Source organism: Parasteatoda tepidariorum, chromosome 4 (assembly GCF_982258835.1).
Source record: "Parasteatoda tepidariorum strain Cologne lab strain chromosome 4, Ptep-v5.0, whole genome shotgun sequence".
Classification (NCBI taxonomy): domain Eukaryota; kingdom Metazoa; phylum Arthropoda; class Arachnida; order Araneae; family Theridiidae; genus Parasteatoda; species Parasteatoda tepidariorum.
In genome coordinates, this window is record NC_141758.1 from 3,798,700 (window position 1) to 3,826,144 (window position 27,445).

The 27,445-nt window shown below is 31.3% G+C and overlaps 1 protein-coding gene across 2 annotated transcripts in view; it reads right to left on the minus strand.

Annotated features, from left to right (window-relative positions):
* Positions 1 to 27,445, minus strand: part of Cad74A (cadherin 74A) — a 138,739-nt gene that overhangs the window by 66,739 nt on the left and 44,555 nt on the right. For both annotated transcript variants that reach the window (XM_087160531.1, XM_087160530.1), the window contains exons 6-17: positions 26,576 to 26,674; positions 25,207 to 25,341; positions 23,196 to 23,324; positions 18,294 to 18,372; positions 16,231 to 16,373; positions 14,127 to 14,315; positions 10,660 to 10,827; positions 9,162 to 9,317; positions 5,680 to 5,747; positions 2,675 to 2,927; positions 1,047 to 1,289; positions 501 to 573 (exon numbers count right to left, since the gene is read on the minus strand). In XM_087160531.1, the coding sequence (XP_087016657.1) occupies positions 501 to 573; positions 1,047 to 1,289; positions 2,675 to 2,927; positions 5,680 to 5,747; positions 9,162 to 9,317; positions 10,660 to 10,827; positions 14,127 to 14,315; positions 16,231 to 16,373; positions 18,294 to 18,372; positions 23,196 to 23,324; positions 25,207 to 25,341; positions 26,576 to 26,674 (1,735 nt within the window). The remainder of the gene's footprint in view (positions 1 to 500; positions 574 to 1,046; positions 1,290 to 2,674; positions 2,928 to 5,679; positions 5,748 to 9,161; positions 9,318 to 10,659; positions 10,828 to 14,126; positions 14,316 to 16,230; positions 16,374 to 18,293; positions 18,373 to 23,195; positions 23,325 to 25,206; positions 25,342 to 26,575; positions 26,675 to 27,445) is intronic.

Below are 27,445 nucleotides of genomic sequence, written 5' to 3' on the forward strand. Positions count from 1 at the left end.
TATAACAATTGAAAAAATAACGTGATTCACGATTGATTCCGAGAAAAGTGGCTTGACAGCTTTTCTCCTTCTATTGATAATGTTATGAACACTAAAATAAAATTTCTAAAAACTTATAAAACAAAATTTATTTTTGAAAAAAAAATTTCTTGCAATATGTAGCTTGCCATATAAAGATGCCAACTTTATATTTATCTCAATTTTGAATTTTTCGTCGCTTACGTTGATTTTTCGATTGCAGTGCAGTATTATTGTGCTCGTATTGTTTTGGCTACCCATCTGTATAAGCTGCATTCAGCAAAGGAATAAAAGAATTAAATTAATTTCATTGTTAAATTTATTTTATTGAGTAATCAGCACAAATTATCCATTTCATTCAATCCAAAACTTTTTTAACGCTTCTTTATTTTCCAATTTTTATTTCGGAGTTTATTATTGTTCCGCAATGAAATCTATAATTATGTTTTCTTTTTTTTTATAAAATAAATAATTAAATATACCTCCAACGGAATTTTCTTTCACGCTTGCACTGTAAGGAAGATGAATAAACTCTGGGGCCCCATCGTTCTCTTTCTAGAAAAAAAAATATATATTTGATGCATTACAATATGTACAGTCAATATAGATCATTGATATAAACTATACTTAAATATATATAAATACTTAAATTTTATCATTAAAATAAATATAATTTATAATTTTGAAACAGCGAAAATATATCTAATTTCAGATGGAACTAGTGCGATTAGACAACTATAATGCTAAACAAAAACCAATAATGACGTCCAAAATCAATGTTTATAAAATATTTATCACCCACTTTAAACATTAAAGAAAAATCTCTTGTTAAAAAAAAATGGCACGAATGTTCCATATTATAAATTAGCTTATTAAATCAAATAATAAAGCATAAATTTTGTTGGCGTTGATATCACATTCAAAATAAAAAATCGCGATTGGCAACATTGCTTCTTTTATTATGATTAGGTCAATATTTCTTTTGAAAGAAAAAAGGCGGTTATGGTACTGAATCCAAGAAATATTACCTTGACTTTCAGAATCAGCTTGGTGGTAGAGGAGAGGGGTGGGTTGCCGTGGTCAGTTGCCTTGATGGTGATGGTGACCAATCCATTGCCAGATGGTGTTTCAGAATGCTTCAGAGGTCGTTGAAGAATAACCTCTCCTGATTCAGGATCAATAGATATGGCAAACACGTCTTCCAGTTCACTGGATTCTATGCTGTACGTGATTTTTCCATTCCCCTGCGTTGGACCGTCAGAATCAGTTGCCTAGAAACAATGAAAAAAATAAGATTGTTCGTTATTAGGCATCAATTAAACGTAATATGAGTCAAGCCTACGGAATGTTACTTATTTGGGTTTATTTTTTTATAATTAGAGTTAACATCATGGTTATACCTAGGTTAAAAACTGAAACCAGGGTTCTCATCACCTGGGAAAAAAATGAATTGTTTCTCAAAACTACTGAACATTTAGCTTTTAAGAAGAACAAATAATCCACCGAGATACCTCCCCCCCCCCTATATCTTCCAGGGCTGTTTGTACCTCGAAAAAGAGGAAAAATTGGTATCATTTGCTTAACCCTTTCGCTTCCACCGGGACATATATGTCCCGCAGGCAGTTTCAAATAACCCTATGGGCAAAATATGCTTTGTATTATTATGAATGCATGTCCCACTGGTATTCCTTGATATCACTGACAATTCAGTAATTTTTTCCCTTTTTCAGAATTTTATCGGTATTTGCATTGTAACTGATATATTTAAGTACTTATTTCATTTTTTTCTCAGAAGAAAAAATTGGTAGTGAAAGGGTTAATTTTGGAAGGAGAAAACTTTCCTGGCTCCCAAAACTTTTTAACAGCTAGTTTTCAGTGAGGGAAACTGCCTGGTATGTATGTTACTGTGAATGACAGAAATCGGTGGTTGTTTACTTCCACCGGTGAATGTGTACAATCACATAGTCACTTTGGTAAATGTCCGAAATATATACTAGGTCTAGTAAAGTGCCACTACCCGGTATACTCTACACTGATTTTTTTTTTAAAGGTTCAGTGGCCCGGTATGCATTTAACCGGTACCTCCGAACACTGATGTTTCTCCGAATCTCTCCTCAGCAGATATTAAAAGATCGAATAAATAAAATAATAATATATCCAAATCGGATATAACAAATATTTTGGACATCCACTAAAGCGACATGATTGACATTGAACGGTGAAAGTGGACATTCTCTTGATTTCGGTCATTCACGGTTACGAATACATTTTAACTCTGAATAAGTTTCGATAACCAGGGTTCTTTATTTTTCCCGAAAATCAGTTAGATTTGAAATGGTTTTGCAAACAGGTTTTTTTTTGCATTTCCTTTGAATAGAAAATTTAATTGGCAGCTTAAAACATTAAAACATATGTCAGTATTGCTACCACATTAAATTTTTTTTTCCTGCCAACCACGAAAATCCGGCAAAATTTGCCATTTTGAATTTATGAAACCTGAAATAATTAAAGTATATACCTTTTGATTGATATATGGTATCATCAAATGTTTATTAACAGAGGGAAAAAAATCGATAGAAGAGAAATATAATCTAAAATCCCAGATGATGAGAGGAGTTAAAACCATAAAACCAAGCCAAATAATGCTCTAGATTACCTTAATGAATAGCGGTGGTAAGAGCTTCGCAGTGTTCTCTAAAACTTCATGAGTGTAGACTTCTTTGGTGAATTGTGGAGTGTTATCGTTGGTGTCTGTGATCTCGACGAACAAATTCACGGACGTCACCCTGTCGCCGCCATCTTTGGCCTCGTAAGTAAGGGAGTAGCTTTTCTGAGATTCGTAATCCAGGCATGTGGATTGTCCACATTCGGACACTTCCATTTCTCCCGTTTCTGAATTCACATCAAACCTAGAAAGCAAACAACACATTTATAGATTACAAAAACGTTACAAAAAAAACATTTAAATCAGAGTACCTAACCAAAAGTAGCTAACCCAGAGGTTTATTTTCACCTTCATCTAAATTGAAAAGAATTAAGGGTCGGAAGGGGGGAGGAATTATAGCTTAAAGCTAAGTCTGAAGGGGTTCAAAAAATTATGTCGTTTAAGGACGAAGTATGGAATATACGTAAATAACAAAGGAAAACAAGTATTAATCGAAAAATACAAGTACAAGGGAAAGGAAAAGTAAAAAATAATTTATAATATTTACAAATATATACAAACAAGGGGTGACTCCCCTGCCTCCCCCGGTAGCCGGGCTTTGCAGCTGCAGAGTACACAGTGTGTTTAAATTTGAAAAATTAGTCTAAATTGGAGTTAAAATGTTAACAGAGTCCTTAATAAAGTAAGCGGGGGCAGGACTAAACTTAGCATTATATATATATATATATATATATATATATATATATATATATATATATATATATATATATATATATATATATATGGATCAGAAATTATGGGACGGTAATATTTCAAGACTAAAAGTGGTAGTAGCCGAAGCCAACAATAGAAAATCGTATCAGGAACTATTTTTTTAAAAAAAAAGCAGAGATGCTATAGATGACTAAAAATGCGAAAAATGGTATAAACTCAATTTTTTATTTTATTTATTATCTCTTTAATTATTCATCAGAAACTACTACTATGACTTACATTTCAAATTATCTATATTTGATGCAAAAACACACTTAGCAGTCACTTTCAAAGGTAAACTGGAAAAAAATATGCTATAAAATATTTCTAATTTTAATTTCGTTATGAAAAATTTTGAATTTTATGTTTCACCACTTTTTCCAATTTTAGTCGTCCGTGGGCAACCCTGAGAAAGGTATTCATTTTGATACACAAAAGTTGAAAATGTCTTCTTACTGTAAGTACATCTTCAGATCTAGACACGCTTATTTGAAGTTATTGAAATATTCTGGTAGGAACGAAAGAACTGAGATACAATATTTTATTTTAACACATTGCAGACGGGTCACATAAAAATACGTTTTTGAAAGATTGCCACAAACGATTCAGTATATTTGAAATCAGTAGTACAATTGTTCGTAGTAATTTATTTTAAACTGCAGCTATAATAACAAGTTTGTTCCAACCATTATGAAATCTTACCTACCACATTTTTTATACAATAACATTTTAAACTGTAACATTAAACTATAATATTTTTTTTATTTATAACAGCTGTAATACAACAACATCTATAACAGCTGTTTTTGGAAAAGTTCTCGACGCACCTCAATCTGGGAATTCCCACTTTTCTCTCACCGTCTACTCAGCTATGACCAACGCGAAATTTTTTTTTACAAGAATTTTGTGTCCTTTTTGGATGTAACTATTATTACCGTCATTGAACAACCGACCCAATTTAAGGTTTACGTCTAGCAATGTTTCGTAGCCTCGTAAATTTGAACCTAATCCGGAAATGAGAACTTCTAGATCAAGTATAGGGAGAAATTTGCCATTGCAGAGAACTTTTTGATGGAAATAACTCGCATTTGCGTTACATGGAGAGGAAAACCACGAAACCCTTCCATGATTAGCATGACGGCAGAGGGACTCTAACCCATGACCCGTCTACCTCTGAGGATATCTTTATATCAGCACTGTGGTCGGTGCTAGTTTTGCGGAATTTGTTTCGGCCAGTCATTGCTAAGATTCGATTTGGAATTTTTGATGGAACTCATTTTCGTTACATCCTGATTGTAACCTCCCACTGTTAGCCTGACGGCAAGGTGACCCTATGCATGATCCATCTACCACTGAGAATATCTTTACGTTAGCACTGTGGTCAGTGGACCTAGGTGCGGAATTCGTTTTGGCCTGCCATAGCTGGGATTCGAACCCAGTTTACCTCATTGGGAGGAGAATGCTTTAACTCCTGAGCCACTACGGATCTTTTTGTGTAACTAGACGATTCTAGTCCCTAACCTACTAATCTCACATGCTCTTAAATACAAAAAAATTTTAATTTCTCTTAATTTTTAATTGTTAGCCGCCCTAATCGCCTGAGAAAAAGAATGTTTCCGTTAAGAGTTTCCTCTGACGGATGTGTCTCTCCAGAGAGTGTTGGAATTACCAAATTTTGATTTTGAATTCTCAGAAAACTGCAAACATTGCATTGAATTCGTTTAAACCCCTTCATGATCATCAACTCAACCTCTCCAAAAGTGTATTGGACCTGCAGAATTTTATGTTTTGACATCTGCAAACTGCATCGAATTGGTTTAGGTTTCTCACCATGATCATCTTGTACCTTTACTTCTCCGTCATCATTAACTCAACTCATCACCCTCAGTCGAACTCTCTCTTACAGCACAGAGGATAAAAGTGAAGAGCTAATATCCTCTACTTCATCCAACTCAACTGGGAAAGTTTCCGGATGCAATGTGTTAACAATTCTACGAATTTTTAAAAAAAATTTCCGGTAAGTCGTGCGCATTGTGTATTAACCTTAGTAACAGAAAATGGCTCTAAGTATTACTGAACTGCCATTTTTTTTGTAAAGGTACGTTGCTTAAGAAGTGCTGTGTTTTCCTACTTCCACCAATTTGTGGTGGAAAAAATTTAATTCGCAGCAAAATTTGTATTTTCAAGTATGATTCTTGGAAACTGTATAGACTTTAATTAAAGGAAAATGTAGTAATACCTACTTGTTAGATCCAAATCCTTTCAGAGCGTAGGTGATTTTTCCAAAACGGCCACTATCAACATCATTAGCCTGGGAAAAAAAAGCGTTTCAAAAACATAAAGAGGAAAAATATAAAAAATTGCAGAAAATCTTTGTTTACATTTAATAATGAATTATCTAACACGAATAAAAACTTAGTCGAAAATTAGAAATAAAAAACCTCAAAATTATAGAATTTTATTTAGTTTATTTTTGGGAGACTCCCTATCTTAGACAGGAGTATAGACTTTAATTATAAGCTATTTTAATCTTGTAATAGATGGATTTTTTTAAGCCTTTATCCATGATTTAATATGACACCTAGAGGACTAAGTTCACGAAGATATCAAACCACAATGGGATGCCTGCAAGTGACGTTGTGTGGGTATCTCGATCTTGATTGGTTGTTGAAAAGTGGCATACATTAAAAGTGCAACTGTTCTTTCCGTTCCATTTCGAGTAAGCGAAGCCATTCAATCATCAGTTCTCTTAAATGATACATTCTATATTCATACACTAAGATTATTTGGCAAATATTTCCTTCTTACTTAATGCAAAGACAGACATGGTGGAACATAAATAAACTAACGAAGTTGACAGGTACAGAAAAAAAATATATCATGGTTGTAATAAAATTCGTAAACATATAATAAAGTAAAAGATGCAGAAGAGAAAGAGCTACGTATCAATAAATTCGATGAATGAAACGGCACTGAGTTTAATTAACTTCACGTTAATTAAATACAGTACCGTATTTAATTAACGTGAACTTAATAATTCTTCTTATATGCCGTATTAATGACGCTTATGCCGTATTTAATAACTCTTCTTCTTGAAGTGCAAGTACCCAATTTGCGCAGGGAAAAAAATGGCAAATATTTATTAAGATGACTTAGTTTTAAATCAAAAAGTGTATTATTTTAATTAGTTTTTACATCTTTCATTCTAAAAAAGTCAAACCTAATTTTGTAAATAAAAAAATAGCATTGGGAAAATTTTTTCTTTATGTTGCCTCATACTTTTGAACGGATCTGATATTTCTTGCGTCACTGGTTTCAAATCTGCACTCGGTTTCTCTCTTTTAGATAGAGGAGTTCTTATGCAATTTAATGTCCTATTCCTAAACAGAATTTCTAAAATTTTACTGGAGTGAATACGTTCCAGCTTCTTTTTGCTGCGTAGGGAGTGAAAGGAAGAAGGTATTAATTCATTTCAGTTTATGATGCACTACGTTAAAGTTATGATTTTTTTTTTGTCATAAGTGTTAAGCTCAAAGGAGCAGACAACTGAATATGTATGTAGATAAACCTACACGTTCTTAATAAATTTGTACATTCAGATAAAAGATAAACTAAATTAGTATTTGTATCAATACAACAAAAAATTTGTTCCCCAGTGTAGTTGAAAACTTTATCTCTGACCGATTTTTCAGCTGACGATCCCAATCCTATCGATCTGAATGACCTCTTTCAGCTAATGAGCCCGAATGCATACGATCTCGAAATCTTCTTTCAGCTGAGCAGCCCGTCTCATCTCCAATTCGCGCGCAATCCTGGTTAAAATTTGTTATGAAGTTATGGGTGTTAAAGAAAAGTTTAAAGGAATTAACACGTTAAAATTTGTTGAAACATGAAGAGCACATATTGATGCTCATCTCCATTGGCCTATGATGGGCTTACATTGGCTCGACGGCCTGTAACCTGTGATGGGCCTATATAGTTTATTACAGTAAGGCTTATTTATTGAGAAACGTTTGTATAATTTTACGCTCGTAACTAAAAGAGTGAACTGAATCTAAATAATGCAACCATTACTTTCGGGACTAGGTGATCACATTTCACTTAAAAACATAAAAATGCGAACCCTCAGTTCGAGTTCTGTATTCGCCTGCACTACTATATTCACCATGATTGGTGACCCGGATGCAATGAACTCTCTGAAAAAAGGCCTAACCTCACACTTACTGCATCATAGCTCAGTTCACACGCGTTTGACTTACAAGATAACAAACATTACCCTTACAAAATAATAAGGTGTTTTTGAGGTTGACAGATGTTAAAATATACACCTGAGATAGAAAACGAGGTTATGTTTTGCACCAAAAAAAACCTCATTAATAAACCCAATTTCAACCTCATTTACACCTCACAAAATCAATCTCATATATTACTCAGAAATAATTTTAGTTTAGATCGAGCGAAATCATTCACACCTCAAATATGCGTATTTGCTTGAAGTGTAGAAAAATTAATCCGTGCACCTCAAAAACAACCTCCCTAAGCCGGTTGCTCTAAAATAGATTTCCATCAACCTCAAAACAGCCTCAAGTGTGATTAAACCAACTTCATACACTTTGATTATACACCTTGGGAGGTTGATCTTTTAAGGTTGCTTTTGAAATCAACTTCGAATAAACCTGAAACCAATCTTGACACCTCCAAACAACCTCATATAAACCTCAAAAATACCTTAATTTTTTTGTAAGGTTAATTTTTTTTGTTTTTTTGTATCTCTTACACTAGATGTCACAACTAGATTAACTAGATAAACGCCATATAACGCGGTTCAAGATTTTGACAATCATATCTATTATGAGTCAGTTCTGTTTAAATCACTTGACCATCTCAAAAAGCAGCCCTCGTCTTTTATAGCTGCATGGTGTCTTTTACTGAAAAATATGAGGGAACTACCCTCGTTTCAAATGCTCTCAATCCAGCGCTAATTGGTGACCGCTGCTATAAATTAGTTCATTTGAAACTGACGTAACTATACAATGTTCGTTAATAGAGCCGTGGTGGATCAGGGAATAGAGCGTTCGCCTTCCAATGAGGTAAACCGGGTTCGAATCCCGGCGTTGGCTAGACAATACGAATTCCGAACCCGGCTCCCACCGATCACAGTGCTGACGTAAAATATCCTCAGCGGTAGACGGATTATGGGTTAGAGTCCCCTTGCAGACAGGCTAACTGGGAGAGTTTTTCGTGTTTTTGCTCTGCATGTAACGTAAACGCATGTTGGTTCCATCAAAAAAAGTCCTTCACTAAGGCTAATTACTCCCAATACCGGATTCAGGAGTTACGTTTTCTGGGTTGGGTCTAAAATTACAAGGTTACGAAGTTGAACATTAATAGTCGTAAACCCAAAATCAGGTCGGCTGTTTTAACGACGGTTATAAAATATACTGCCGTGCAATTGCAAAAACATCGGAATTTCTTTGCGATAGATTTCAAGAAAAGTGGCAACAACTATTTTTTTTTCACTTTGCTATGCTATTAATAATACAGTAAAATTTTAAAAAAAATTTGATTTTTTCTTTCTTTTGCAATACGTAGTTTATCATACAAATATGTCAAATATATTAAAATCTCAATCAGGAATTTATTGTCACAGGCTCTATAAATAATTAAGTGAGCGAAACATAGATAAACTTTTTAATTCAAAATTATAAAATAAAAAGGTACTTACTGTTAAAGTAAATATGCTTCGCCCCGGCTCAACATTTTCTGGTACTTGCAACAGGTACTGATCATTTTGGAAAACTGGAGCATTATCATTAGCGTCTGTTAAAGTCACAGTTACGGTGGCAGAATCACTTTCAAATCCTTCTTGCAAAGTTTTGATCTTAAAATATTGTAAGAAATCAATTCATTGTTTGTTTTTTATAGAAAACTGTGCTGTATATTTAAAACAAAAATCTATCTTACAACTTTTGATTAAAAAAAAGAACAAGGAAGCTAATGATTGCTCTTTTAATGCATCAATTTAAAAGCAAAATCTTAAATTTTTTACTCCTTCCACGGAAAATAAATAATTCAAACATATAATATTATGTAAATTAGACATTATATTTTAAAGTGTTTTGGGGAAATAGGAAATTCTTAATTTTTGAAAATTCTTAATTCATTCAAGCCCGATTTAATCAAATACCAAATTAAAAGCAGGCAACCAAATACAAAACTGCTTGTGACCTCTTGAATTATGATTTATTATAATATTTCTTTACTGGATTATTTATCAAATCTGACTAGAGAACTATACAAAGTACACTGTCATTTGTATGATGAATTAGTTATCAATGAATCATCTTTTTCTGGAACCAAACTGACAGCAAAATATTCTTACCACCACCTTTTGTTCATTCGTAGCAAATGCATGACGCGTCGTCAAAACTACACAAATGGGTATATTTTTATTCTACAACTTCATAAAAACTTTTCGAACGACTGTTCTCTTTCTACTGTGAATGACAGAAATGGGTGGTTGTTGACTTCCACCAGTGAATGTCACATAGTCGCCTTGGTAAATGACAGGTCCAGTTAAGTGTCCTTGCCCGGTATGCCCTACATCAACTTTTTTTAAGATCCCGGTATGCATTTGCATGGTACTCCGAACACTGATATTTCTTCTAATCTATCCTCAGCAGTTATTGAAATATCGAATAAATATAATAATTTCAGCGAATTAATTGATATCAAATTGGATATAACAAATATTTAGGACATTCACCAAAGCGACTATGTGATTGTTGACATTCACCGGTGGAAGTCAACATTCTCTTAACTTCGGTTATTTACAGTAACAACAACACAAGATTGTAAAAAAAGGGTTACTTTATTTGCATTTAATAATTTTTGGTTTTGAGAGGAAAGAATAATTTATTATTCAAATAAAAATGTATGTAAGTTTAATCACGAAGTTTCTTAGGAAAAAATAAAAAAGAGAGAAACTTTAAAGATCCGGTTTTGTGTCCAACTTTCCCCTACTTATTTTGTATTTAAGGAGTGCACGATACTTAAAGTACACTTGGCGGCTTTAGGAGCATTAGATTTTGTCGTTTTTATCAAATTCAGTTACTCTTTTGATCTTTGATACAAAACATACATTCTTTCGTCGATCTTTCACGGTTTAATACACCCCAATCAAAATGTGCTTTTTCCATAAAGCTAATAGTAACATATTTTACCTTAAAAATAAAGATTCTTTTATTTATATTTTCATAATCCAAATCTTGTGCATTCTGTATTCTTATGATAACGGGTGTTCTTCCAATTGCAACAGTCGGAAAGACGGCAAACATACCTTCTGAGTTCATCACATCTTCTAAGACAAGACTGAATTTTGCATTATCTCCCTGTAAACGAAAAACAATAATGACCAACCTGGAAATAATAACAATTTAGATAAACATAATTTCTTTAGTTTTGTCAACACTCGAGTCCTATATATTAGTTTAAATGGTTAGATATAATGTTTGTCAAAATCAATATAAATCAAATTTTAAAAAAAAAATTCTTCCGTTTAAATATGAGATTTGGCATAAATATCGAAGAGGCCATCTTGCTTCGTTTTGTGAGAAAAAATTTTCTAGAACTAATAAAATTTTTGTTTTCACGTATTTTTCTTGATTTAATGGATTACACTTAAAGGATATTTTTCGTAGCACTACAAATAAATATTTTATTAGTTTTTATAAGACCCCATTTGGGTTCATATACCTCCCTGCGAAATTTATAAAATATTGCCAAATTTAGCAAAAATTCGACACATTTTATGTCTAATTCCCTACCGATTTAAGAAATCTTTTGACAAACGAGAAACAGTTGACATATCTGGGATAAATGCTGGACTGATAGAAAGTTTATTAATCCATTATTGAACAGCAGGGTCCCATCTTTCTGAAGAAGAAAAAAGCGTTTCTTTAGGGGAAAAATCCACTCTGAATTCAATTTTTTTTAAATCGATTTTTCTTACAAAATTTTCCTCAATCGATTTTTTTCTTGATACGAGAGAGGACTTTTTAAGGAACATTTCTTATAATAAATATACGAAAAAACTGGAAAAAAATTAATAACGGAGGTGTAATTTTAAAAATTATTGAAAAATTGCAAATAAGGCAAAACTGAGGGTCCCGAAATCGGAGCGAGTCTGAAGATATGTTAGAAATCATTATTGACTTCATAGACATCGACACTGGCAAATTTTACTATATTCAACTACGTTAATTATTAGATTAACTAATGATATATTAAGTTAGAAAGCAATTATCCTAACCAATGATGAATAAAATTATTTGAAAAATGGACTGGGCTTAGTAGGTAAAAAGATAAAAAATTATCAATTAGTGGGAGCAATGATATTTAAAGATATTGACCCCAACCTATGGGGAAGTAGAAGAAGATAAAGCTAGGTTGTGTTTGGTTAAACAAACATTTAAAAAAAATGATGCAATGTTAATAAAGATGCTTATAATGATAATAAAACATTAGTCTGCAATTTTGCATTGATAATACATTTAGTTTGCCCAGGGAATGGTAAGAATGAAAAATATTATTTAAGAATTAGTTTAATTAATTTAATTAAGGTGATCGCTATGTTAAAGCTTATGCGGAGTCAAACATTAAATTAAAACGACAATAAATAAAAATATTAACATTGAGAAGTTAATTAAGGCGGTCAAAGTCAACGCTTGCAAAATGGCGAACTTTAACATAGCGAAAACCTATTCCGAGATCATGTCATTGTTTAGAAAGATACCTATAAAAATTTTATACGAAACCGCCGAAATTTAATAACATTATAAATTTAGTGAAGAATATCATGGCTCATTGCAAAGAAATGTTAAAAATTAAAAATAAGTTAGAAAAAGTACATTTAGAAGAAGCCAAAGTTATCGATAAAATGCGCTTGCATTAAATGGCGTTAGAAAAATGGCGGTCTGGTACTCTAAGCCTAAGTCAATGGAACATCGGATTTTAAACGTTCATTAATGGAAAATAAACCTCTCCAGAGGCTGAAAAAGACTCACCAAAGATGCCTTTTGGAATTACATGTTAGTTTTCATAAACTTTAAAGAGGAAATATCAGTATTTTATGGTTTTTAAGAATTTATTCAGGAGCTACTGTAGAGAAGTTGTCACTGAAGGGGGAGTCCCCATTCTTGGTCAATACTTGAAAATTATATTTTGTGGCCGGTATAGCCTGGTTGGTATGACGTTGGGCCCATACATAGAGGTGGTGGGATCAATCCCCGCCGGCCGAAAATTCCCCGTGTAGCAAATGGTGACTGGTGCATGTTAAATCTATCGGGTCACAAAGTCATCCATTTTCCCATAACAAATTATACCTCTTGGCATATACTGAATTGTAGATTGATCGCTCTCTGGTTCAGGTCAGAATTACGATCCGTGGATGAATGAATGTATGAATGGGTCCACCCTAAAAACGGGTTGCAAGGTGTGAGTGCCTGAAGTCCTATTCTTAAAGTCTAGATGGTGCCACTGAAAAACAAGAAACGCACCCTCGACCTTAAAATTTGCTGGGTTTCACCATGCAGACTTGCTGATATTGGCAAATGACATTCGAAACAACAGCAATAACAAAAAATTTTCCGATAAAGCTCATTGAAATGAGTTTACATATTCACAAACACTTCAATATTTGAGTTTCGTGCGAAACAAATTTTTTTAGTGGTAGGGAAATAAAGTCAAAATTTTTAAAACAGATAGAATTTTTATAAGACTTTTGAGCATGATGATTGCTTAATCTGGCATTTAATATGTCGGTTTCAATTATATGTAGTGACAAATAAAAATCTTTTAATTCTTATTGATTTAGTAGGAAGCTAAGCCTCCTATTCGCTGACGACACATCATCAGGGTGCAATAAGTGTTTCTTGGTATAAAATAGTTGAAATGATTCAACTAAAGAGAGCACTTGTCCCGCCACTTCCAATTTGTTTTCCTTTATGATACTATTAGGATCTATATGTGAGCATAAAATCATTTTTCTATGTAATCATTTTTTGAAATAGCATTTAAAATTAAAAGTGTATTGTTATAACAAATTTAGTGAGTTCACATAACTGCAATATATATTTGCTTACCAAACGGACGGGCGTGTTTTAAATGTAATTCATCACTTTGTGCATGAGGCTGAAAGTTAAGTTCTAAATCATTTAACTCTGTTTAACCGCAATTCTTAATAGTATATTAATGTAATTTGCACCAAAAAATAAATTTAAAATAGTTAATAAGATCAGACACCGATTAAAATAGTTTTATCTTAAAATGTAACGAAGAATTACATTATTCTAATAATAATAAAAACAATCCTCCTAAACTCTTTACTTAGAAATCAAACAAAATCAAAAGCATAATAATAACTGTGTGGGTAATTTTAACCTTTAGATCAGGGAAACAAAAATATTTATAGGAAAACAATAACTTTATGACTGATGACAACGAAATCAATTAATGTGGGTAAACTGATCATGCCATGTGTTTTACCAGCCAATAAAAAATTATTATTACCTGCAACAATTACAAATTACAACAACAATGGAGAATTGTGACACCATCACTAGATATTAAGAAATATTAATGCATCAGTGGAAAAACAATTTTCTTAAAACAAGGGAAAATGTATGCTTACAACATCCATATCTGTGACAACAATACTGAGTCCCGGAAGTGGTGTATTCATTCCTATGTCTTCTGAGATGCTCACATTGAAGTCATGTCCACTGAAGATGGGTGCCTCGTCATTCACGTCTCCAACTACTATAGTGATGTTGGCCGTTGATGACTCTCCCACGGGCAACCCATTCACCAACTCTATAGCCTATTTCAAAAGAAAGAATTCAATTTAGAGGCTTAGCAATAACGGGAGCAGTGTACCGCGGAACCCTGTGGTTCCGTCGAAGGGTCACGAGGACTCCAAGGATTTCAAATTCCTTAAACTATTTTATAACAATCGTTGAACAGCTGACCCAATTTTGAACTTACGGCTACCACTGCGTAGCCTTATAATTTTGAACTCAATCCAGATAACTAGGGAACTCCTGGATCAAGTTTTGGGAGAAATTTGCCTGACTTTTTGATAGAACTAACTCGCATTAGTTCTATTAAAATCATGGAGAGGAGCGGTTAGTCTGACTGCAAAAGGACTCTAACCCACGATCCGTCTACCACTGAGGATATTTTACGTCAGCACTTTGGTGGGTATGAGCCGGGTACGAAATTCGTATCGACCAGCCATCGCTGGGATTCGAATCCGGTTCATCTCATTGGAAGGTGAGCGATCTATCCTCTGAGCCATCACGGCTCTCTTCAAACGATTCATGATTTTTTAAAACCTGTTATTATACTTATAACCAATTAAAAAATTGTCCTTTATTTGATATTTTATTTATTTTTATAAAAATCACTTAAGTGAACAATAATAAAGAAAAAATAAAGAAGGAAACTATTTTTTCCAATAACAATCTATGGAATAAATTACAAAAAGGCTCATTGCATTGGTAAAAATTGCTTTCTTATTTCTTATCGAACTTTTCAATTCAAGTATAAAATAACCAAATCGTTGAATGAATAAATATGTTTCTCTTATAACCATTCTTAACGTTTATAACAGTTCTTTTTCGAAAGCAGTTTTTTTTATAAACGAATAAAAAAAATCTTGATATTAATAAATGCAAGGCATTTCTTTCGCAGCGTTTCTCAAAATATGGAAAATGTCACAAGTTTCAAATATAAAATGAAAAAAAAAGAAGAATAAAGAAGCGTGAAATAAAGTAATTTTCAGAATATTTTAAATTATTCATAATAATTCCATTTTAATAATACACATGGGGTACAGTCAAGGAATATACATAGAGGAAGAATGCTAGCTTTCATAGCCATAATGTAAACCAGTCACCCAAAGCATAGTGTGGTCCCTGAGTATAAAAGAAAAAACAATATTTAGCGACACAGCAGCTGAAGTTCTTGAAACGGGTTTCCACCCTCCTCTCCTCTCAACCACTACTGGTGTTGGGGAGAAGAAAAGTTCTCTTTTTGATTATTATTCGTTTGTTCTGAATTTTTGCACTATTGATAAATGGTACTGTACTGTTAATAAACTTATTCCCTTAAGATACCATTATCATCCATGTTGATTAAATTTGCTAACATATTTTGACATAGAAAGGAAGAATAAAGCGGTGCTTGGCATTAGGCAGCGCACCCAATAATACATTTAGAGTTGCCCAAAAACTGGTTCGCAGATGACATACCTCCTGTCAGGCACTTTGCTTCTTATGCACAAGCGCTGGATCATAGTACATATAATGCTGTGTTAAATCTGAGTATATGTTGATCACCCTGTAAGTTGTTTTTCTGGTACAGCATACCTTGTTCCCCGCGTTAGTTAAGCATTCTAAGAGCTGGAGTTCTCCTTTCTATATTCTTTGGTACAGTTTGGACAACAAAAGAAAAAGGTTATCAGGTGGTGACTGGAAAATATTTTTTAATCGTCTTTTGTTATATTTATAGTTACCCTTTCCCCAATTGCGACACTTAATTTTGTCCTAAAGTGAGATGCCTTAATTTTCTGTTCCTTTCAGGAAGTCAGTAAGCCTGTATACAACTTCGGCAGACTAATTAACTCCAATTTTATCTGCATTCTAAGAGCGTTCTAAGAGCTGCTTCAAGAAAATGAAGCCATTAGAATGAAGTTTATGACAATTAATACATGCCGTGAGACATTGTTCCTTTACCTTAATCTGAAAAACATAGAGTCCACCATTATCCAATATTCCTGGGTCTTCTCTGTCAATTGGATTGCGTGTCTCCAGAATTGTTGTGTACAGCTTACGATCGTCGCTCACCACATTGCCGAGCTTGAAATATTCTTTTACATCTGATAGAGGAATAAAAGTTAACCATATAAGAAAACAATTACAGTAATAAAAAACAAACAACTATTATTTAAACCCTGGAATCAAAAGGTAGAAGAATCTTTCAGCATAAAATAATGGGTAACAATTTTAAAACGCTTTTTTAATTTCTTTAAATTGTGGACACCGTGAAGTTCTAACTCAGTACAATATTTATAATGGTTGTGAAATAACAATAAAAGTAAGCTTAATTTGATTAATTTTTTTCAGCTCTTAACTTATACAACGCGGATAGCAGGCCTTAGATATATATAGTATTTAGTTTTATATATAGTATTCATTCGTTCGTTCGTTGTAGTGGATCTGGGAGTCTGAGGCCTTACGGCCCTTTTCCCATATATATAGTGTTGTTCAAAATTATTGCAAATCAAATTTATAAAACAAAATTTAAAATGGTCAAGTATTGTTTTCTGCTGCTATTTTATATATTTGCAGTAGTTACAGTGTCCTATAAAAAAGAATTAGGATGATGTAGTCGATTTAGTTAAAATTTTAAATAAAACTTTTAAATTTTACTCTATTTTAAAAATCTGTGGTCAATTTTATGACTATATTGTTAATATGCCGTAGTAGCTACCCCAAACAAACGAAAATAATTATCCCTTCATGTTTTCTGCCCTTACATGTTAGTTACGTCGGACTACTGAATTAATTCGTGCCCTCCTTCTTCGATGGAGTGCCTTCAAACCAGAGACTAATAGAGGGAACCGCTTCACGCTTCAAGGCAATCGATGAGTAATACCGATGAATTCCGTAAGCGAGGACATGCTTAAAAGTATGATTCACTGTTTTGTAAATTAGATCTTAAGTTATTTTCTTCATCACTTCATGTAAATGATTCAAAACTTCATTTGAAACGCCACTTTTCATATGAAGCATTCACATTTCATATGAAGTATTCATGTTTCACTCTTGTGGCAAAGTTATTAAAAATTCTTAAAGCTTTAGTTTTTAGAAGTCTACTACTCCATGAAATGTTTCTCAAAAAACGTAGCAGCTGGCAGTTCTACGTAGTCCTGTAATTTTTATAAAAGTAAATGCTGTCAGAAATATGCAAATTAGTTACCGTTTTCGGCGGGGAATAGTGCTTAGAATCATGGAATAAAATTAAATCAGCAAAAAAAAAGAAGTCAAATCATTTTGACAACAAATGAATCCAAAACATTTTATTTCATATTTAATTTCCATTTCTATTTTATTTCTATTATATTATTCCTAGATTTCTATTTCTATTATTATTTCTATTTTTATTTCCACTTGAACTTTTGCAGTTGATAATCAACTTTCTTAAAAAGATTAATAAATATAAAATAAATGACTTTCCATCATTTTCCATCAATCAAACTCAAAATTGGAAATTTAATAGAGATTCTTTAAACTCAAACAATTAAAATAATCTATAAATATCTATTGTAGTCATTGGATACCTTGAGTTTGAAGAATATCAAACTCAAGGTGGCTAATTGTTTAAAAAGTGTATAACTGAAGTGAAATTATCAAATATTACATTCCTGTTAAAATAAGACGGTTTACTGGAATTGCTTAGATATTAGATTGAAATATAGAATTGCCGTGGAAGGAACTATAGTTATTTACCTGTATTTCTTGTTACGGATGTGTTACGCTACATTCATACGCCAGCAAAATTAAAAGTACGAAACATTTGCTAATAAATTATTCCACTCAAATTGTAAAATAATTTGTTAGTGGAAAAAAATACTTTGACATCATTTCAAAAACAATAATTTTAATTTTTTATTTCAAAAAAATTGCTTTTTATATTAGTAATAAAAAATGTAAAGAAAATAAAATATTTTCAGGACACTTTAATCGTTTCGAATTATTTTTAGGCTAGCGAAATATGATAATATTGAATTTAGTACCGTTTTCTATGAGGAGTGTTAGGTCACGTGGTTCACCGCCATCTCCGTCTTTGACAGCCAAATTCAAAACAGAAGAACCCTGGAAATAAAGATGATTTTTAACAATTTTTGTTCAACATCAAAAAAATATATTAAAAATTCCAATTATCATGTTTTTTCTCGTAGTAGATTTAAAAGGAAAAAAAAACTATAATTATAATTTTGTATCGCAATATTTGTTACTGCTCAAAATGATAACAAAATGAAATAAAGTCTATGTTGAAAACGAAATCAATGCTTAAGTTAATTCTTTTTTACTTTATTTTAAACACATATCTAAACCACAGTTGCATCATCATACTCAATAAAAAATTTCTGGGAGCTTTTTTTCATCCGTCATGAAAGTTTTGACCTTAATGAGCTATTTTCTAGTAAATGAAATGCAAATTTGGGTGAAAAGAACAGTGGAATATTTTGTATTCTAGATTAAGATTAATCGCAACAAAAGTAGGCAGCGTGAGCTTTATGTATTTTTATCCAGTTTTCAAATGTAAAATTTAATCATTCTGCGGCATCACAATTGAATGCTTCTTTTAAAAAAAATTTGGATTTGTATTTTTTTAGTATTGGCCTTGTATTGGCTTTGTATTTAATGATCATACCTACAAAAATTTCTGCTTCTGGCATCATTTTTTTTTAAGTAGCCGACTCCGGTGACCAATTGGTCCGTCTTTTTGAGTAAAAAAAATTTTAAGTTTTTTTTAGATTTAAAATTGTACATTCAAATATATATATATATATATATATATATATATATATATATATATATATATATATATATATATATATATATATATATATATATATATATATATATATATATATATATATATATATATATATATATATATATATATATATAAGTTCAAAATGTAGAGAAAACAAGGGGAAAATTACAGAACAATGAAAGAAGGAAAAAAAAATTTAAAATTCCGGAAAATAAAAGATATAATCTCTTCATCAGCTCACACGATTATATCCACAAAAAAGAGTGCTTTCCAATATTGTATCAATATAGCTAAAGCAAAATATATCAATACAATAGTGTGAGGAGCACTCAAAACACTTTATAAAAAAATTACAACAAATAAAATAGAACACAATAAGTAAAAATATCACGCAAAAACAGAAAATAAAATATATAGAAAAAACAGAATAAAACATGAAATAAAATCAAAAAAGGGAGTAGTGAATTCAAATGAACTTACATGTACGGGAAAGTTTGGAAAATGATTTAAAATATTTTTGTAATAAGATTGCCAGATTGCAAAAAATGAAAACAAAAGAGCAAATTGAGATAAAAGCGTAACTAGAGGATTTTTGTATGAAAGTGCGTTCTTACTGCATTACTGAAGTGCGTTTAATTTGTTAGTTACCAAGGATGGGCCTGAAATGGATGTGCGCAAGGCAATATCATACTCGATAATTTAAAGAAGTTGACAATTGATAATTAATATTTATTTAAAAAAAAATAGAAAAGAGAAAGAAACATGAATTACCTGTTTTGAACATAATTTTAGCCACAGATTTGCCCGAAATGGATTTGCACATAGAAAAATTATATAAATTAACAAGCAAATTTTTCAGCAAATAATTTAACCACGGATTTACCCGAAATGGATTTACACGCGGGAAAGTTATATAAACTAACAAAGAAATTTATTTAGTGAATAAATTTAGCCATGGATTTGCCCGAAATGGATTTGCACATGGAAAAATTATATAAATAAACAAAGAAAATTTGTAGTAAATATATCCACAATAATATACGAATAACTAAATGATTTTATAAAGAATTTTATCACTTTAGTTAGGTATTCATTGTTTTTCTATCAAATTTTAAAAGAGTTTATCTCTTTGTTTTTTAGATAAATAAATATTACTACATATTCTTTTAATTCTATTCATTTCATTAAAAGTGGTATTTAAATATATGTTCCTAGAAACATTAGAATTCCAAGTAATTAGTTTATTTGTATTAAAATTAAACTCATTTCTTTTATCGTATAAATCAACAAAGCAGATATTTTCTTCTTTTATAATACCCAAATCCAAAAAATTTAAATTAATATTATCATCATGATTACGAAGCAAGATTAATTCCTCGGGGTAAATATTATTTAATAAAATAGTATAATCCTGAAAATTAAAGATAATTAAATCATCAATAAATCTAAAAACAAATTTAATGCTCAGAGTATAATTTTTTTCATAATAATGCAAAAATAAGTTAGCTAAGAGAGATGAACAATAAGATCCTTGTGGTATTCCATTAATTTGAAGGAAAATATCCCTTCTATTGTAAAGATAATTATTAAAAAGACAAAAATTAATCAGAATTTCCCAATAATCAAAATCGCAACAAAGGATATTCTTAAAATCATAGTAATAGTTCAAAAGGACATCTTTTAGTTTAGAAAGGGAAATGTTATTGAAAAGATCCTGGAAATTAAAAGTCGCCATCGAACTAATTTTAATGTTTAATGAAATCTAAAATCGGTTGATTATTAGTGATTATCCAAGAGAAACCTTCTCTAAAAATATTGTTAATAATTTTATCTAAGTAGTTAGAGAAAATGGAGCCAGGTTTAGTTAGATAAGTATTAGACCCACCTGTGATAGTTCTAAATTTAATAGGAATTTTATGAAATTTAGGACTGATAATTAAGCAAGTAATTATATATTGTTAATTTTAATTTCTAATCTCTTATATAAAGCTAAAATATTTTTAATGACAATATTATTATTTAAATTACTAAGTTTAAAATTTTTACTATTTTTTAATTCCCTATTTAAAAGTTCAACATCGAATTTTTTACAGAAGATTTCATAACTATTGTTAGCTTTGTTTATGGGAGTAGTTACAAAATTTTTTTGAACTTGCTTAATTGATTGAACAATTTTAGAAAAATTTGTTGAATTGGTACTGTTATTTAAATTATCCTTATTATTGAAAACAAAGTTTTTAAAGTAATAATAAACACCCCATTTCCATTCTGTTAGCATACATAAGGTAAAGAGAATCTATTTGATATCTTCAAACAAAAATTATTGAGATCATTAAGAAAGTATTTTAGAATTTTATTGATTGATATATGGTAAAGGGGTCTAAATTTTGTGCCTTTTATCATTAGATTCCTAAGTTGTAAGTTTTCTATAATATTTAAGTTACCAATAATAATATGTTTATGATGTTTATGAACAAAATCAAAATATTTCTCTTCCTCATAGTGACATTCATATTTGGATATATTAATCCTCCCTAAATTTTTGATTATATCATTATAATTATATATAGTTCTACCAAGAGATTTATTATATTTAAAGCTTTTAGCTATGTTAAAATCTTTTAATGGCAATAAAGTTTTAAAATTTTCACAAATATTATAAAATTTAAACTTATAGAAAATTTGATTTTGAAAGTTAATAACGATAATATAAATTATCTAAATTTTTCTTTTTATTTGGAGAAATTTTACTCATTTGGGCTTTTATAAGAGCAAAACAGAAAATTTTGAAAAGTAAATTAATAAAAGAAAAGATAATAATAAGATCGTGAAGCTTGTATTTAGGGCAAATCCATGGCTAAATTTATTTACCAAATAAATTTCTTTGTCAATTTATATAATTTTCCCATGTGCGAATCCATTTCAGGTATATCCTGTGGCTAAAATTATCTGCTAAAATTTTTTTTGTTAATTTATATAATTTTTCCATGTGCAAATCCATTTCGGGCAAATCCGTGGCTAAAATTATGTGCAAAACAAGCAATTCATGTTTCTTTCTCTTTTCTATTTTATATTTTTTTTCTTGAATAAATATTAATTACCAACTGTCAATTTCTTTAAATTATCCAGTATAATATTACCTTGCGCACGTCCATTTCAGGCCCATCCTTGGTAACTAACAAATTAAACGCACTTCAGTAATGCAGTAAGAACGCACTTTAATACAAAAATCCTCTAGTTACGCTTTTATCGCAACTTGCGCTTTTGTTTTCATTTTTTGCAATCTGGAATCTTGTTACGAAAATATTTTAAATCATTTTTGAAAAATTTCCCGTACATGTAAGTTCATTTGAATTCACAACTTTTTTTAAATTTTATTTCATGTTTTATTCTGTTTTTTCTTTATATTTTATTTTCTGTTTTTGCGGGATATTTTTACTTATTGTGTTCTATTTTATTTGTTGTAATAAAATAGTTTTTTATAAAATAGTTTTTTATAAATAAATTTATTTGTTGTAATATTTTTTATAAAATAGTTTTTTATAAAATGTTTTGAGTGCTCCTCCCACTATTGTATTGATATATTTTGCTTTGGCTATATTAAGACAATATTAGAAAGCACTCTTTTTGTGGATATAATCGTGTGAGCTGATGAAAAGATTATATCTTTTATTTTCCGGTTTTTTTAAAAATTCTTGTCTTTTTTTTCGGATTGTTCTTTTTTCTTTTTTTTCCGGTTTTCTGTTATTTTTATTTTTAATATTATTTTTTCCCCTTCTTTCATTGTTCTGTAATTTTTCCCTTGCTTTCTCTACTTTTTGGACCTATTTTATGAGTTCTATTTACTTGCAGCTTATGCGCAATAAATAAAACATATTGTTTTTTCTAATTTTCTATTTAATTTAACACATATTGTATTTCCTAATTTTGTATTTATTTATTATGCTATATATATATATATATATATATATATATATAGGCAAGCCAAAAGGTTGGTATAGACAAACTAAATTGATTAGAATTAATTAAACTAAACTGATTAACATGTGATCAAAGATAAATTTTGCTGTACTTAAAAAAAAAACTTTTCCTTCAAATAAGATTGAGTTGGCATATCCGATAGAGAAGGTCTTACCTCTGGACTATTTTCCATAACAGTGGCTGTGAAGGGTGCGTTCTGAAAGACGGGTGGTTGATCCTGAACATCTTTTACATTCACCAAAATGTTTGTTGACGTTCTCAAAGATACAGATTCTGATGAATCCTGAAACAAATGTTTGTTTTAAAATTTCTCACTCACCAAACAATTTTAAGACATATTTGATTCTTAACATTTTTTTTTTTTTTAAATTTCAGCATTTAAATATCCTAGATTTATCTGAACTCCCTTTTTCCTTACTTTAAATTGTAGGTGAAAAAGAATTCGTCATGAAGGGTTTCTCCCGCGGAATATAGCGTTCTCTTCATCCACCACACTGTTGGGCAGTGGAGTTATGAAAGGAGAGCATTTGTTTGATAACTCTATCCTTCACACAAGAGCAAATAAAAACAATACTAGCATAATACTGGATTTCCAGCTGAGAACTGACTGATTATAAAATTAATGATCTCGAAGCAATAAATGATGGGAGAATGAAAAAAACTGTAAGTTTATTGCAGAAAAGATGTAAAAATCTGTATTGAAAGTTTGAAAATTAGTTAAGATAAGTGTCCACAGATGGCGTTGCAGGCCATAGGCTTAGTTCTAGCGCTTGAGCAGGAATAAATGTTCGTTCGTTCGTTGTAATGGAACTGGGCGTCTGAGGCTTTACGGCCCTTTAGGAACAAGTGTAGCCATATCGGATAATTGTTATAACCAAGGAGGAAAAACTGGTAGTAAAACTATTTCAATAACAGACAATTTTTGGGAGGAGTAAATCTATTATTTAATGATAAATAATTCATTGCTATCAATTTTTTGAAGGGAAAGAAGAAATTCAATACATAAATTGCATCAATTAAAAAAATGTGATAGTTATGGATATTTTATATATGCCCAAAAATCAGCAAAAAGTGAAATCTATTTTTTACCAGTTTTCGCTCGTTTCCGTCTCGATATATATATACACTTTCAGCCCTGATATGGATTCCTCGTAGTTTGAGAAAATAGTTTTCCTAACGGTAGAAAGGATATTGGATTTATATTTTAATAAATATGAATTATTAAAATATAAATCCAATATCCTTGTTAACCTGTTGTCCTACGTTAACCTGTCGGGTCACAAAGTCCTCCCTGTACCCATAACAAATCTTACTTCTGGGGGATTGGAGATTGATCGTTCTCCGGTTCAGAACAAAATTAAGACCTTGTGAATGAATGAATGGATCCGCCCTATAAACTGGTTGTGAGGCTTGTGTGACTGAAGTCGTATTCTTAGCCGTAGATGGCGCCATTGAAAAACAAGAAACGCATCAGCCTTAATTACGCTTAAATTTACTTGGTTTCACCAAGCAGGCTAGCTGATATTGGCAAGTTGCATATGAAACAACAACAACCAATATCAAAGTTATCATGTCGGTAATTTGCTGACACGATCACCACTATTTGATAAGGTAAAATATACAAATAATAACAAAAAAAAAAATGCTGATTCAACTTGATTTTGCCGGCTGGATGAAATAACTGGGGAGGGGGGTGAGACACCCCTATCACCTCCCCGCTGACGACGGGCCTGCTGCCGGTATGCATTAGGTACTACCTAAGTTTGTATTGAACACCGTGTTTCTGTCAGTATTGGAATAATTACAAATTAGATTACAGCTCTACGGAATAATCTTCGGTTAGATTACAGTTCTATATTGAAGAACTTCTGTGCAGTTAGAAGATCTACTGAAAACTTTTGTAATTAAATTTCATTATTTCTGCTTAAAATTTTTTACAACTTACGCCACAAACGTAGAGAAACGTTATTTCTTCCCTCAATCATTTTTTCTATTTTGAAATAGCTCTCCGCTGGATATCCTGTACATAAATTCGTAACTTTAAAATGAAACTTTTAGTTACTCTAAAAAACTACAATGGGAATTAAAAAAACATTTTTATTTCGTTTACATTATTCACCTATGCCACATGTATCAATGGAAAATGTAAGAGATAAAGTTCTCACCTCTGCTATGACTGTTATCGTGTAAGAAGTTTGGTGTTCGTAATCTAATGAATCTATCAAAACTATTTCACCACGAATCCGACCATTGCTTATCCTCGTTCCACGAACTTCAAAGGTTTTGCACGCTTCTGGAGTCTAAAAAAGAACATGAACAAATCCAATAAATAAAATTATAAAACTGAAGAAGTAAATAGACAAATTAAATTATTTCAAAACTGAAGGAGTAAAAATGTTATAAGGACGTCAAAAGATAATTGTTTTGGGTTGAGATCATATAGCTTAAATATATATCGGGAAATTAAATTGAGTTTAGAACCGATTATGAGTTTAGAACCATCGGTGTTCAACTCCGTAAACTTGCAATTTTGAACCCAACCCTGTAGACTGGAGAACTCCTGGATCAAACAATGAGAGAAACTAGCTTTTATAGAGAACTTTTTGTTTCATTTCATGGAACTTTTTCGTTACAGGGAGTGGAAAGTCACGAAGACCTACCATGGCTACTCCAACAGTAAGGGGATTCTAAGTCATTATCAATCTATCACGAAGGATATTTTATCTCAGCACTGAGATTGGTTTTAAAATTTAATCGAGTAATAAATTTAAATGAAATCATAATAATTTTGTATGCATTAAATTTATAAAAAGACCTGTCTCCTATTAAATCACTTATTTAAGACATGAGCTAGTTAGTTACGAAGAGAAAAAATATCGGGTTGAATAACTTTTAACTATGTGATTTTCACATACTGAAATTTAGCATCCACCATTCGAAAGCTAGACTTCAAACATATCATTTGTTTTTTGCTTCCTACAGCTTAACACATGCTCTAATCCTGTTCCAGAAACGAGTGGTATTACCAGGACGTCAAGGACATCACAGACAAGGTAGCTGCCGGACTATCTATCGCTTTATATGACATTTTCTTTGTCGTTGACACTTATTTTTTCTTCCAAATATTATTCTGATCCCCTGTAAATGTTATTACATTCTAATCCAGTTCAATCTCCCTCCCCTCTCAATTCTACTCCCACATCACACAATTCTACTTACACTTGCCTCCAATATCTGACGAATCAGTTAATGCCGCTTCACGGCAGCACACTGATATTTGACCTATGTTCTAATGTTCAAGTCACATTACCTTCATACACATCACTCTTTCACAGTCACAGGTCTGTCAGACGTAACAATTGACAGTTATAATTCCAATGCAAAAATTTACCAACTCTATCTTTATGCTAAAATTGAAGTGTTAAATAGGTATAGTTAATTCACCCGAAAAAAGGATGGTGAAAGCGACCGGTTCTTACAGGATAAGTAGTAGCCCTCATTTAGTATTTATTGTATAACGTTCGTGAGTGTTACCTTTTCGTGTGAGCAGGAAAGTTTAATTTCAGCATTGGCACCAACGTCTGCATCCGTGACCACAATATCTCTATAAACAGTTGTTCCAATTCGACTTGCCTGCAAAAAATTGAATTACTCAATCACTGAAAAGAAATATAAAGTCTACCGGTAAGTTCTATACTATAAGGATACGAGCCATTTTACAAGAATGCAAGAGGTGCCGTTATATATATATATATATAAAAAAGTGGTACAGGTTTTTACCCTTAAATATGTATATCAGTAATTTTGCATAAAAAGTACTGCAGTGAAACCTCCATGTAGCGACCTTCTCTATTTACGACCACTTTTGAAAGGCATGGAATTTTTTTCCCCATAGACTTTGTGTAGAAGAAAACCTTTAGGAGAGACCATCAAAACCTCTCCCAGTGACCGGACAAACCTCTGCACCGAATGGGGGTAAGGTCAAATGAAGAATAAAATATCAAAACAAAAAAAATTATTGACAAAACAAGTAAGTAGATTAAAATTTATTCAAAATATTTATGTGAGGTTCTTAGTTAGAAAACTCTTTTTGACAATCACTGAAAGAGATTTGCAACCTCATGTTGCACTGAGAGTGCTATCAACGATCTATTTTTAGAGTCGAAAGTTAAATTAGAAAAAAAATTATTTTAGAAAAAACTTAGCATTTCAAACAAGCAAATCTCATCTCATTTTTTAAAGATAACTAATTTTTATGATACAAAATTAAATGTAAACTCAAAGAAAAAACATAATTTATCATTTATTTAAAATTGTTCTATCATTTATAATTGGTAAATTTATTTTCACTCTCATAATTATATGAATGGGGATAATTTTCATGACGCCTACACAAGTGACATT